This window comes from Diospyros lotus, chromosome 2, assembly GCF_014633365.1.
Source record: "Diospyros lotus cultivar Yz01 chromosome 2, ASM1463336v1, whole genome shotgun sequence".
Lineage (NCBI taxonomy): Eukaryota > Viridiplantae > Streptophyta > Magnoliopsida > Ericales > Ebenaceae > Diospyros > Diospyros lotus.
In genome coordinates, this window is record NC_068339.1 from 18368885 (window position 1) to 18383235 (window position 14351).

Sequence of the window (14351 nt, forward strand, 5' to 3'; positions counted from 1 at the left end):
TGTGGAATTTTCAGAAGTGTTGACAAAAATTAATTGGTCTCTGGATTGTCACGGCTGAGCCAGAAATGTTAGGTAAGGTGGGTAAAAATTAAATAATTTAAAATAATATAATATTAAAAAATATATCAATAAATTATATAATTATTCTCGACATATTTTTATATTTTAATAATGTCGCATAATAATATTATTATCAATTTCATTAAATATTTATTTTTTAATATGCACAACTAATCACCCGATAGCCTTATTCTCATCGACCAACATACCCAACAACCAGCAAAATCTAATGGTCAAATTTTATAGATATAATTAAGTTTAAACTTCCGGTCAAACCCAACAAGCGTAAATGCACTGGCAGTCGCCACTGGCCATCGTGGCTGGTGGTTTCCCACGATCAGAGGCAATCATCTGACACCCTTATCCCTATCGACCAACATAACCAAAATCTAGCAAAATCTAACAGTTGAATATTCGTAGATATAAGTTTAAATTTTTTGCCAAACCCAACACGTGTAAACGCACTATCAGTCGCCATCGGCCACCGTGATCAGTGGTTTCCGATGATGATAGAGGCAATCACTCGACACCCTTATACTCATCGACCAACATACCCAAAAATAAACAAAATCCAACGATAAAATCTTTATAGATTTATGGTTAAACTTTCAACCAAACCCAACCCGAGCGTAAACGCATTGGGGGCATCCGACTGTTCGAGTAGGGGAGAGAGAGAGAAAATGAAGATTGGCTGAGCGAGCTGAGTTAGTAAATATTTAGAAAAAAATATTTAAAAAAATTAAACTATTATATACAGTAATTTTATTTAAAAAATCCAGGTAGGCAACTGCCTACCTTTGGCTGTACGCCCCTGTGGATTGTACATACGAATGAAGAAAAACTGTGTCCTAAATCTTTTTGTAAGCGATTCACAATCAGAAATAGGTATCTGTTTACCTAATATGTGCTATTTGTGAATTAATTATTACGAGTACTTAGTGAGTTTATCTAGTAATTTTGTGTGTATATATTTGGGAATTCACTGATTAGCAAACAAAAGATTATTTGTGGGTAAAAATATATAACTTTCGTCGCAGAATTGAATCAGGTAAAAACAAAAGGTGTTACGTACAAGATTTATCCATGTAAAACACAAGACAAATTCTCTGTGGGTTGAAGGGGTTCTGGTCAGCAAATTAAACGTTCGGCAGAAAATAAATGAAACAGCTTGCGAGTTGCCAAACAAGTGAAGTATATTGTATTATATATTATTACTTGGGAGCTTGAATTGATAACATGATACGGCAGTCATGGCAGCCAAAGATTATTAATTAATTTGAACGAATATTATAACAGGTCAACACGCTATCCTCACCACCCGCTCAGTATAAAAGCCATGCAACCCCCATGCTGGCAAATGCATTCGGATTTCAAACAAACACCAATCCACATATATCCATTTTCTCAAGAAGCAAACAAGACAGAAGCGATGGCGGACTGTAGCAGCGTTGCCAAAAGATGGAGGCTTCTCAACGGGGAAGACAACTGGAGCGGCCTACTGGACGAGCTGGACATCGAACTCCGGCAATACATAATTCACTACGGGCAGATGGCTCAAGCAACTTACGACAATTTCATCTCCACGAAAGAGTCGAGATTTGCAGGGCGCAACCGGTTTGCGAAGAAGAACCTCTTTGCTAGGGTTGGCCTAGAGCACGGCAATCCGTTCAGGTACACTGCTACCAAATATTTCTATACGACGGCGTCAACTGCCGTTGCGGGAGCATTCAAATTTTTGTCGCGAGAAGGGGAGAGCAAGGAGTCAAATTGGATGGGGTATGTGGCGGTGGCTACAGACGAAGGGAAGGCTGCTTTGGGGAGGAGGGATATTGTGATTGCTTGGAGAGGAACCATCCAGGCTCTGGAATGGGTTAATGATCTTGAATTTATTCAAGTGTCGGGTGAGGACATACTTGGAGAGGAGCACGATCCTAAGGTGCATCGAGGATGGCACTCTATCTACACTTCAAGCGATCCAAATTCAATCATTAAGACTAGTGCCAGAGATCAAGTGAGTATTTTTAAACCAACTTAGCTGGATATGAACTTTCATCTTCTTTCCCCAAATCCAATATTTGTTTGGTTGTCACTGTTGGGCTAATCATAGTTTTGGTGTCTTATCAAATATTTCAGGTTCTTAGTGAAGTTAGAAGACTAGTGGAAGAATACAAGGACGAAGAGATAAGCATAACCGTAGTCGGCCACAGCTTGGGAGCAGCAGTCGCAACTCTGAACGCTGTCGACATAGCTGCCAACGGATTGAACAAGGGCTGTCCAGTGACAGCCTTCGTGTTTGCAAGTCCTCGAGTTGGTGATTCAGGCTTCAAAGAGTTGGTCTCTGGGTTGAAGGATCTTCGAATTCTGCGTATCCATAATGCCCTAGATATCGTTCCCAAGTATCCATTGATAGCTTACTCAGAGGTGGGGGAAGAACTGATGATTGATACTTGCAGGTCCCAATACTTGAAGAGTCCTGGAAATCTACAGACTTGGCATAACTTGGAGGCTTACTTGCATGGCGTCGCAGGGACACAAGGATCAAAAGGAGGGTTCAAGTTGGAGATTGATCGCGATATTGCATTGGTTAACAAATCAATGGATGCTTTGAAAGAAGAGTATCTTGTGCCTGGTTCATGGTGGTGTGTGATGAACAACGGTATGGTTCAGCAGAGGGATGGCACTTGGAAGTTGTTGGACCATGAGCCGGAGGAGGACTTCTGAATGTTTTCGTATGGTTAAAAAAAGTTTAACACTCTATCAATGATTTGCTGTACTTTAATTAAATTCGTGTTCCCCTGAATATTTGTATGATTCATCCAATAAGTTAGCAGTGAATTTGTGAAATCTGTATTTTTCGTTAATTCAATTGATTATTATTGTAAAGTGTCCCATTCAACGTGGCTCTTGGAATCATTAAGTATTCCGATATAATTGTTATTCTCGATGGGAGAAGCCATTTATTTATTCTTATTCTTTTATAGAAAACTAGAAGACCAAACTGGGTAAAAAAATACGATTAAAATTTACTAAATAAAAGTAAAGAAGAAGAGAAAATTTGAGAAGAATAATCGAGAAAGGAGAAGAGAAGAAATGAAAGGGTTGAACGGGAATGGAGAGGAAGAAGAGAGAGAGATATTTATTTTCTTTTATTAATTTCTCTTTTTTCAAATTCTCTTATTTCTCTCAATTTATCAAATCACATGCCACTATTAAGTTTCTCTTTTTTCCCACGCTTTGCCACACAATTTGAATCTTACTCACTTAACATAATTTTCAAAACACAAATTTAATTTGTATTTAATTTTTCCAAGTCCAACATATAACACATATTCAGTGTAGACTAATGGGAAAAAGGAGAATTAAATAAATGACAATAATCAATTAAGTTGAAAAATAAAATTATGACATTTAAAATTATAAAAAATAAATTTAAATTAATTAAATTGTATGTAAAATAAAGATAATTTAAATAATTAATTAATTATATAAAATAATAATAATCAAATTTTCAAAATTGATTATCCATACATGACTTTACATATTTCTCCTAACAATAAATTATCACATTTAAGATAGGTCAAATTTTTAAGGAAGTAAAAAAAAATTAAAAATAAAATTATAACATTTAAGTTATATATGAAATTATAATATTTAAAATTATAAGAAAAATAATTTAAATTATTTATAAAATAAAGATAATTTAAATTATTGTTTTCCTCGACGCCCGTATCAAACATGTCGTCATCTAGGGCAGGAACCTCCATAACAAAGTCTTTAGAGGCATTAAAATTGTTTTCCTCCAATATTGTACCTTTGTTACGTGCCTCTACAATATCTCCATTAATTAGAGACACTTTACTTTTTGGCCTCTGTAAAAAACTAGTTCTTGACCCGCGGGATATAATATTTAATAAAAATATGTATAAAATAATAGTTTAAAATATGAAATGTATATTACAACAAATTTAATATATTATATAAATTAGTGAAGAAACAATAATTTAATTTCAATGTGATTAAAGTAATTTGGAAGACTTCTTTGTATACAATATTTGTGGTTGAAGTTGTTTGTTCACCCTCTTTTATCACATATTAGCATGTCAATCCACTGCATCTTGTGACTCTTGATATTGCAACATATAATTGCCCATTTATTTGTTTGAATAATTAACGTTTAAACCATCATTAATTATATTTATCTGTTGTTTAACGTGTCTAAGTTATAATTTTTTATTTTTTTATTTCTAAATATTTATCTGTTGTATTTAATAAGTTGAATAATTTATTTTTTGATGCATTAGAACTGTATAATTTAATAAATTGAATAATTCATTTTTTGATGCATTAGAACCTGTTGTATTCAATAAATTGAATAAATCAATATTGAATAATTCATTTTTTGGTGCATTGAAACTTGTTGTATTCAATAAATTGAATGTAGGCACATTCGGTAATATTTACTTGCTTGAAGAATTAACGTTGAAACCATCATTAACCATATTTATCTATTGTTTAATGTGTCTAAGATATATTTTTTAATTTTTAATTCCTAAATATTTATCTGTTGTATTCAAAGAATTGAATAATTTATTTTTTGATGCATTGGAACTGTTGTATTCAATAAATTGAATAAATCATTATTGAATAATTTATTTTTTGGTGCATTAGAACCTGTTGTATTCAATAAATTGAATGTAAACACATTTGGTAATATTTATCTACTTAAAGAATTAATGTTTAAACCAATATTAACTATATTTATCTGTTGTATTCAAAAAATTGAATAATTTATATTTTATTGCATTGGAACTGCTGTATTCAATAAATTGAATAATTTATTTTTTGATACATTAGAACCTGCTGTATTTAATAAATTGAATAAATAATTATTGAATAATTTATTTTTTGCTGCATTGGAACTTGTTATATTCAAAAAATTGAATGTAGGCACATTCGGTAATATTTATCTACTTGAAGAATTAACGTTGAAACCATCATTAACCATATTTATCTCCTGTTTAACGTGTCTAAGATATATTTTTTGTTATTTTTTAATTCCTAAATATTTATTTATTGTATTCAATAAATTGAATAATTCATTTTTTGGTGCATTAGAACCTACTATATTCAATAAATTAAATAAATCATTATTGAATAATTCATTTTTTGGTGCATTGGATCTTGCTGTATTCAATAAATTGAATAAGTCATTATTGAATAAGTCATTTTTTAGTGCATTGAAACTTGATGTATTCAATAAATTGAATGTAGACACATTCGGTAATATTTACCTGTTTGAAGAATTAACATTGAAACCATCATTAACCATATTTATCTATTGTTTAATGTGTCCAAGATATATTTTTTTAATTTTTAATTCCTAAATATTTATCTATTGTATTCAAAGAATTGAATAATTTATTTTTTGATGCATTGGAACTATTGTATTCAATAAATTGAATAATTTATTTTTTGATGCATTGAAACCTGTTGTATTCAATAAATTGAATAAATCATTATTGAATAATTCATTTTTTTATGCAATGGAACCTGTTGCATTCAATAAATTGAATGTAGACATATTTGGTAATATTTATCTACTTAAAGAATTAATGTTTAAACCAATATTAACCATATTTATCTGTTGTATTCAAAAAATTGAATAATTTATTTTTTATTGCATTGGAACTGCAGTATTCAATAAATTGAATAATTCATTTTTTGATGCACTGAAACCTACTGTATTCAATAAATTGAATAAATCATTATTGAATAATTCATTTTTTGCTGCATTGGAACCTGTTATATTCAATAAATTGAATGTAGGCACATTCGGTAATATTTATTGATGAAGCGGAGCCGATCACCTTCTTCTGTCTCGGACCAAGTACCTGCAACAAGGGGTGGGGACTTGCTCCCCGTGATCCCTCCGACGCTCAAGTCAGTTCATAGGGTTTTTGAGGAGCATAATAACAGTAATGAAAGATAATCAATGAGTCCCTTAGGAATCAGATCCCCATACCTGTAGAGGTTGCCCTCTATTTATAGATGTCCCGTGGCCTTTCCCTTAGGAGATAAGATATATTTCAAAAAGAGAGGTTGATCCCCTTTCCATGGGGAGAAAAGATAATCTTCCCTAATAGAGATAATTCTCGGGATATTTAAAGATATCATTGGTTGACTTAATCTTCTTCTTTATCTCTTTCCAGTTCAAAATCATAATAAAGATTATAAAGATAAGCGGAGCTCCTAAGTCTTGACACGTGGCGATCGCATATTGGTCTTTACTGGCACACATGGCTCCGAGTTAATGGTAACCTCCCAGGGGTAGTACAGTAAAATTGCCCCCTGTAAATATTCCCTCATCACTTGCCCCCCACTCCTTGAGCTGATCGAGTAAGGAGGTTGGGCAGCTGAAGGAGTCGTTGTCACTGTTTTTCTGAGCCTCTGTAAAAAAGTTCTGCTAAAAATTTGGGTTAGCAGTCTCGGATGCTGAATTCGCTTCTTAAGTCTCCTGGTGCCTTTTCAGTCTTCCCATGCAAAGGGTCATTAGGTCGCTCGAGGTGATAGTGACGTTTGAGAATTTTCCTATAGTAGAAAAGGGGTCAGCTCTTAAATTAGTACATATATATATTTTTATTGTTATTTTTTGCCTAGGGCCGAGGCTATGCTAGTCGAGGCCGTATTCTTTATCTTTGAGGGCCGCTGGCCGAGGTTGTGGTGGCCGAGGCCGCTTGCCTTACTTTCGAGGCCACTGGCCGAGGCTGTGTGCCTTGTCTTCGGGGGCCACTGGCCGAGGCTGTGGTGGCCGAGGCCGCGTGCTTGATCTTTGGGGGCCGCTGGCCGAGGCTGCGGTGGCCGAGGCCGCGTGCCTGATCTTCGGGGTTGCTGGCCGAGGCTGCATGCCTCGTCTTCGGGGGCCGCTGGCTGAGGCTGTGGGGGCCGAGGCCGCTTACCTTATCTTCGAGGCCGTTTGGCCGAAGCTGTGTGCCTTGTCTTCGGGGGCCACTGGCCGAGGCTGTGGTGGCCGAGGCCGCGTGCCTGATCTTTGGGGGCCGCTGGCCGAGGCTGCGGTGGCCGAGGCCGCGTGCTTGGTCTTCGGGGTTGCTGGCCGAGGCTGCGTGCCTCGTCTTCGGGGGCCGCTGGCTGAGGCTGTGGGGGCCGAGGCCGCTTACCTTATCTTCGAGGCCGTTTGGCCGAAGCTGTGTTGGTCGAGGCTGCGCGCCTTGCCTTCGGGGCCGTTGGCTGAGGCTATGGTCCCCTTTGGTCTTCGTTTGGCGAAGGTTTGTAGCCTCCGAACTGATGCCTTTTGGTCTTCATTTGGCGGAGGTTCGTAGCCTCCGAACTGGTGCCTTAATTAGTAGGGGTGGTCCCCTTTGATCTTCATTTGGCGGAGGTTCGTAGCCTCTGAACTGATGCCTTTTGGTCTTCATTTGGTGGAGGTTCGTAGCCTCCGAACTGGTGCCTTAATTAGTAGGGGTGGTCCCCTTTGGTCTTCATTTGGCGGAGGTTTGTAGCCTCCGAACTGATGCCTTTTGGTCTTCATTTGGTGGAGGTTCGTAGCCTCCGAACTGGTGCCTTAATTAGTAGGGGTGGTCCCCTTTGGTCTTCATGTGGCGGAGGTTCGTAGCCTCCGAACTGGTGCCTTAATTAGTAGGGGTGGTCCCCTTTGGTCTTCATTTGGCGGAGGTTCATAGCCTCCGAACTGATACCTTTTGGTCTTCATTTGGCAGAGGTTAGTAGCCTCCGAACTGGTGCCTTAATTAGTAGGGGTGGTCCCCTTTGACTTTGAGTTGTCAGGAGTTCGAGGATCATATGTGACCCTTTTGTCTTGAGTTGTCCGGGGTTCGGGGCCCCCGAGGATCACTTGTGATCCTTTGTTTTTTAGTGTTCGGGGGTTCGGGGCCCCCCGAGGATCACATCTGATCCTTTGCTTTTGAGTGTTCGGGGGTTCGAAGCCCCCCGAGGATCATATCTGATCCTTTACTCTTACGTTGTCGAGGCATTTCAGACCCTCGGTCTTCATGTGCACATGTTGGCTCGGATTGTAGTTGATGACAGGATTTTAAAGAATATCCATATTTTATTTTCGCGGTTCGGTGAAATGCCTACGTCCGCAATTAAAGAATAATAACATTTTGTCTTCGCGGTTCGGCGCAGCACCTACATCCGCAATCAAAGAATAACAAATATTTTGTTTCTGTGGTTCGACGTAATGCCTACGTCCGCAATTAAAGAATAACAATGTTTTGTTTTCGCGGTTCGGCGTAACGCCTACATCCGCAATCAAAGAATAACAAATATTTTATTTTCGCGGTTCGGCGTAACGCCTACATCCGCAATTAAAGAGAGTATTTTATTTTTTCGGTTCGACGTAACGCCTACGTCCGCAATTAGAGTGAGTTTTTTTGACAAAATTGAAATCCAAATCAACAATAATAACATAAGAAAATTAAACCAGGAAGAAGATGAGGTTTTCTGCTCCACCTCTGCTTTAGTTTCGTGCGTGGGTCACGCCTTAGTGCCTTGCTTGGCCAAATCTCTCCGCCTGGCTCTTATAATATAGAATATAATATATGTGATTTAGCCCTTTTCCTGCCTCCCAAAAGCTTCCTCCAATCTCCAGAAGCTCTCATAATAGTACTATAATATGTATATATATATATATAGGTACATATTCATGTAATATAACAAGCAGTGGCATTTTTTTCCCAGCTTCCATGAAAAGCTTTATAATGCCTATTTATTTTTTCTCTCTTTGTGCCAAGCTTCAACACGAAGCTTCTTCATACAACACGCATATATATACAGAGAGAGAGAGATTTCTCTGTCCTTTTTCTTTCGATTATTTTTTTTTAAATAAAACAATAATTGAAAAACAAAACAGGGAGATATATAAATATTAACGAAAGAACATACCATTAATGCGATTATTGTAAATATGTAATGCTTTCTTTCTCAATTGATTTGATTTGGCTTCATGCGGCTTGAGATTGTGCTTGGTAAACAGAAAGAAAAGACGAGGGCCCCACGGTGGGCGCCAATTGATGAAGCGGAGCCGATCACCTTCTTCTGTCTCGGACCAAGTACCTGCAAAAAGGGGTGGGGACTTGCTCCCCGTGATCCCTCCGACGCTCAAGTCAGTTCATAGGGTTTTTGAGGAGCATAATAACAGTAATGAAAGATAATCAATGAGTCCCTTAGGAATCAGATCCCCATACCTGTAGAGGTTGCCCTCTATTTATAGATGTCCCGTGGCCTTTCCCTTAGGAGATAAGATATATTTCAAAAAGAGAGGTTGATCCCCTTTCCATGGGGAGAAAAGATAATCTTCCCTAATAGAGATAATTCTCGGGATATTTAAAGATATCATTGGTTGACTTAATCTTCTTCTTTATCTCTTTCCAGTTCAAAATCATAATAAAGATTATAAAGATAAGCGGAGCTCCTAAGTCTTGACACGTGGCGATCGCATATTGGTCTTTACTGGCACACATGGCTCCGAGTTAATGGTAACCTCTCAGGGGTAGTACAGTAAAATTGCCCCCTGTAAATATTCCCTCATCATTTATCTACTTGAAGAATTAATGTTGAAACCATCATTAACCATATTTATCTCCTGTTTAACACTATAATCCCCAGCGGTTTTGTAAACTGTTGGGGATTTAACACAATAATCGGCGGTTTTTAAAATCGCTGGCTATGGTATAGGTATCTCCGACGGATTCTATAAACCGTCGGTGATTTAGACACATCGCTGGCGGTTTTGAAACTGCCGGGCATATAGACCCATCCCCGGCGGTTTTGAAACCGCCGGGGATATGACTTATATATAAACCCCCCCCCCCCCAAATCTTCCCCTCACCATTTCTCTTCCAAAATTTCCCTCTGCAAACCCTAACCCCCAAAATTCCTCTCACTCGCGCCTCGCTGTGTCTCTCTCGCTCGCTCTTGCCGTTGAATTTCGCTCGCCCTCGCTAGCTCGCTCGCTCGCTCTCAGTCGTTCTCACCCTCGCTTGCTTACTCTCAGTCGCGCTCGCCCTCGCTACCTGACTGCCTCTCAATCACTCTTGCTCACTCGCTTCCCTCGCTCTCATCTCGCTCGATCGCTGCTACACTACAAAAAAAAATGATTTTTTACGGCGGTTTTTTTGCGGCGGTTTTTAAACCGCTGCAAAATATGATTTTTGCGGTGGTTTCTTTAAAATTTTGCGGTGGTTTCAAAAAATCGCCACAAAATTCAGTAAAACATGTTTTTTTGCGGCGGTTTTTAAAAAATCGTCGCTAAATTTAAAAAATAATTAAATAATAAAAAAATTAAATTCTTTTTCACGGCAATTTTTGAAAAATCGCCGCTAAATTAAAAAAATAATTAAATAATAAAAAAATTAAATTCTTTTTCGTGACGGTTTTTGAAAAACCGCTGCAAAATTCAAAAAAATTAAATTTAGCGGCGTTTTTTTGAGAAACTACCGCTAAATTTAAAAAAAAATTAAATAATTAAAAATTAAAAATAAAATAAAATAATTCATTAAAAAATTAAATTTAGCGGCGATTTTTGAAAATCGCCGCTAAATTGAAAAAAAAATAAAAATAAAATTAAATAAAAATCTGAAATATTAAAATTCATTATTTTCATTAAAAAAAATTAAATTTTGCTTAAGAAAATAATTAAAAATTAAATAAATATAAAATCTTAAAAATAAATATAAAATTGCATTTAAATTAATAGCAAAATTCATTAAAAATAAAATTTAAAAAAATAAAAATTAATTTAAAAACATTTTAATATATAAAATTTTAATAATTTTAAAAATATATAAAATCTTCTTTTTTATTTTTAATCAATTAATTTATTTTTAATTTATTCTATTATTCTTTTAAAAATAATCAATTAATAAATATTTTTAATATATATTAAAAAATATAAAATATAATTCTAAAAATTAGTTGTTAGATTAGTATATAATATATATATATATATATGCATATATGTTAAGGATGTCTTCGCAGATCAGGCAGTTCGCGCGCGCGCGCATAAGCGGTCTCGGGTTCGAAACTTGGGGAGAGCATGGCTGGATTTAATTTCCAGTATCGCCACGTGGTGCGCAGGGGCGGGGCGAGTGGGTCGGGTGCGAGGCGGGCTGGCTTGTGCGGGCCGTAAAAAAATAATATTTTAATTTTAGCGGCGGTTTCAAAATCGCCGCTAAAATTAATAATTTAATTTTTTTATTAATTTAAAATATTATTACTTTTTTAAATTTTAAAAAAATTAAAAAAAATTAATTTTAGCAACGAATTCAGTTTTGAAACCGCCGCTAAATATTACAAAAACTACCGCTAAATGACTTATTTAGTGGCGATTTTTAAAACCACCGCAAAATTTAAAATTAGCGGTGGTTATTCCAGCGGTTGCTGAAAACTGCTGCTAAACACTCCGCGACGGCTGACTTAGCGGCTGTTTTTAATTGCCGCTAAATGCAAAAAAAACCGCCGCTAAATGCTGATTTTTTTGTAGTGCTACCTGCTGCTCCATTTGGTATGGTAACAACTACTACTTTTTTTTTGGTGTCATTACTGGTGGGTAAACCAGATTAATTAGTCTATTGATTGATTAATAATGGTAGCAAATTCGTGGTCTTGGACGACTGGTTCATTTCTTCCCCAACGAGAGCGCTTCTCTCAGAATTCTTGAGAACTGGGCGATCTCATTCTGCTCCTTGCAATTCGAAGCGTTGTGCTGTGATTCGGAACCGGAATGAGAAGAATCCACAGTTGCTCCCTTTCTCTCCTCCCGCAAACATGGATCCAACCACTTCTTGGGATTCCCTTCGGAAACAGGTAGATTCTCCTCCAAATCCTCGAAATTCTATGTGTATTCACGCGTATACGTGCCTTTATGTTATGAATTTGAGTTATTTGGGTGAATATTACGTGTTGATTTTTGTTCAGGCATTGGCGTTATCCAAATTGGGGTTAGGGTTTTTTTTTTTATTAATCGATTGTAAAAATTGAAAATGTTGTCATAATGCTATGCCTTCTGGCACCTGTTGCCAAAGACAGCTTTACTATTGTTAACATTTTTAAGAGCAGAAGGGCAGGGTTTTTGGCTGAGATACTTCTCGACAGAGCTAGAATTGCTTCTGACGTTAAGTCTTTCACCATAATGTGTCTTTCACCAATGTTTGTATAGCGCCTCGTAGGCTTTGTGAATGCCTATATGGATTATTCTTCGTTTTATGCAATCAGATGGCTTTGACTTGTCAATAGTTTTGTCAATAGTTACATGATGAAACAGTAACTATTAAGGGTAAATGAATTGATGATGTATTAGAATCGATTATCACTAAATTCATTCAAAGGTTGTGCTCTTTTGTAGTTTTCCTCGACCTTGAGATGTTCATGATTGTGCGTGAGTGCAAACTTATCTAAGATATGTTTGTTCTGTAATTTTGTTTACTCATGTTCAAATTTATAATATCTTACCTTGGTTTATCTGCGCTGAGGCGTGGTAGGTACCCAGCCTTTATCACACACCCATCCCATGGCTCTCCTTTATGTGTTGGGGTATTCAGACCAATTAGATGTGAGTCTTAGCCATAATAATAACTAAAAAAGAAGAAGGAATAGATAGAATTGCTCGATGCTTCTTAGTCCCAATGATGTCCATTGCTGACTCACTCTCCTAAAGTGTTCCCTGGAGCCGGCAAACTGTTTTTATTTTGATCTTGTTTAAAGAAAATTGTAAGCTTATGGTTGATTTGAGATGTTTCTCTCTCCTCAAACATGTGCTAATTTTTTATGCACATGTTCTCTTGATTCTGTGGACATTCATTGCCATTGATCATTTTCTATGTATTGGCATTATCACCTGTTTACCATTCAGTATGAAGAGTGCCCTGAAACACTTGAAACACTAGTATGTATTAATGAATCATTAGATTGAAGGGAATGTAACTAGTTCAATGCCATGCTCAGCCTACTCAAAAGGACATTAAAGAGTAGTCATTTATTTTTGGACTTGTCATTAATAAGTATGAAATCAAATAGGTCTAGATTCCAAAATTTTGGTGCTGAGTTTTATAAAGTTTTTTTTTTCCTGTAATAATCTATAAAGTTAAGACTATCTTATGGGATCATTTGAACATTGTTAAACTTATTAGAAGTCTATGATTGTGACTTCATGCATCTTATTCAAATTAGGGATTACTATTATCTTCATTAAGCATTGTGGGTATTGTGTCTATGTAGCAGATTGGTTATTTTGCTTTCTGTTTAGATGAAGTTTTTGGGTTGCTTCAGCTCCACTACTAGTTTTTGGGTATTGTGTTTTGGGAACATTGTTTTTTCAGCATTGTTTTTGATTGTCTTCCCCCTTGCTCTTTCACATCCGGTTGGGCTTGGCCCTGAATTTCTCAGTCTTTTATTATGAGATTATGAATTCACCTGAGAGGTTAGTAGTGCATTCTATTTAATTGAAATCTGTACAAATTGGTCAATGTCTTATTTGATGTAGGAGCTGCTTCTGTCAGGGCTTGTCATCTTGCAAAGCAAGCTTTTGATGAGGCCATTTCAGAGCTGGATACTCTGAATGAGGAGTCATACAAGGACAACACTTTAATTATGCAGCTTCTTAGGGATAACCTGATCTTGTGGACTTCAAACATCCCAGAGGATGGAGGTCATTATTATCATCACTATTGAACTTCACTGTGGTTTCTAATTCTTTTGGCTTTGATTTTATTGCATCGGCAGCCTGTTTCTAGTTTTAGTACTATCTGCTTGCTATGTATGCTTTGCATTTCATTTTACTGAGTTCAAATTGCTATGTGTTATGCCGTGGTTTTTTGTTACAATACAAGTTTATATTTTTTTTATACTGAATATATACAGGTTTTTAAATTTTTTTTCCAGCGGTTTACTTTTACCGGCAGTTTAAAAACCGCCGATAAAACCTTTGCCGGCGGTTTTGAAACCGCCGCTAAAGTTCAGCACTTTACCAGCGGTTTTTAAATCGCCGGTAAAGTATTTCATTTGCTGGCGGTTCCACAACCGCCGGAAATTTCTGACGGTTTGAAAAAACTGCCGGTATTATTATTTTTACCGGTAAAAGATATTTTCCAACGGTTAAAAACCGCCGGCAAGAATTTCCGATGGAGGTATTTTCGGCGGTTATTAAAACCACCGGTAAAACTTTTACCGGCGGTTTTTCAACTTTTTCTGGCGGTTTTCTCACCGCCGGAAAAAGTCAAAACTCTTGTAGTGTAATGTGTCTAAGATATATTTTTTGT

At 36.6% G+C, this 14351-nt stretch overlaps 1 protein-coding gene across 1 annotated transcript; it reads left to right on the plus strand.

The window, feature by feature from the left end:
* The first annotated feature begins 1426 nt into the window (after positions 1-1426).
* Positions 1427-2956, plus strand: LOC127794198 (phospholipase A1-IIgamma-like). Its single transcript, XM_052325136.1, has 2 exons — positions 1427-2071; positions 2194-2956. Exons 1-2 carry the CDS (start codon positions 1490-1492, stop codon positions 2779-2781), a joined length of 1170 nt encoding a protein of 389 aa, XP_052181096.1. The 5' UTR covers positions 1427-1489; the 3' UTR covers positions 2782-2956.
* Positions 2957-14351: the final 11395 nt, after the last annotated feature.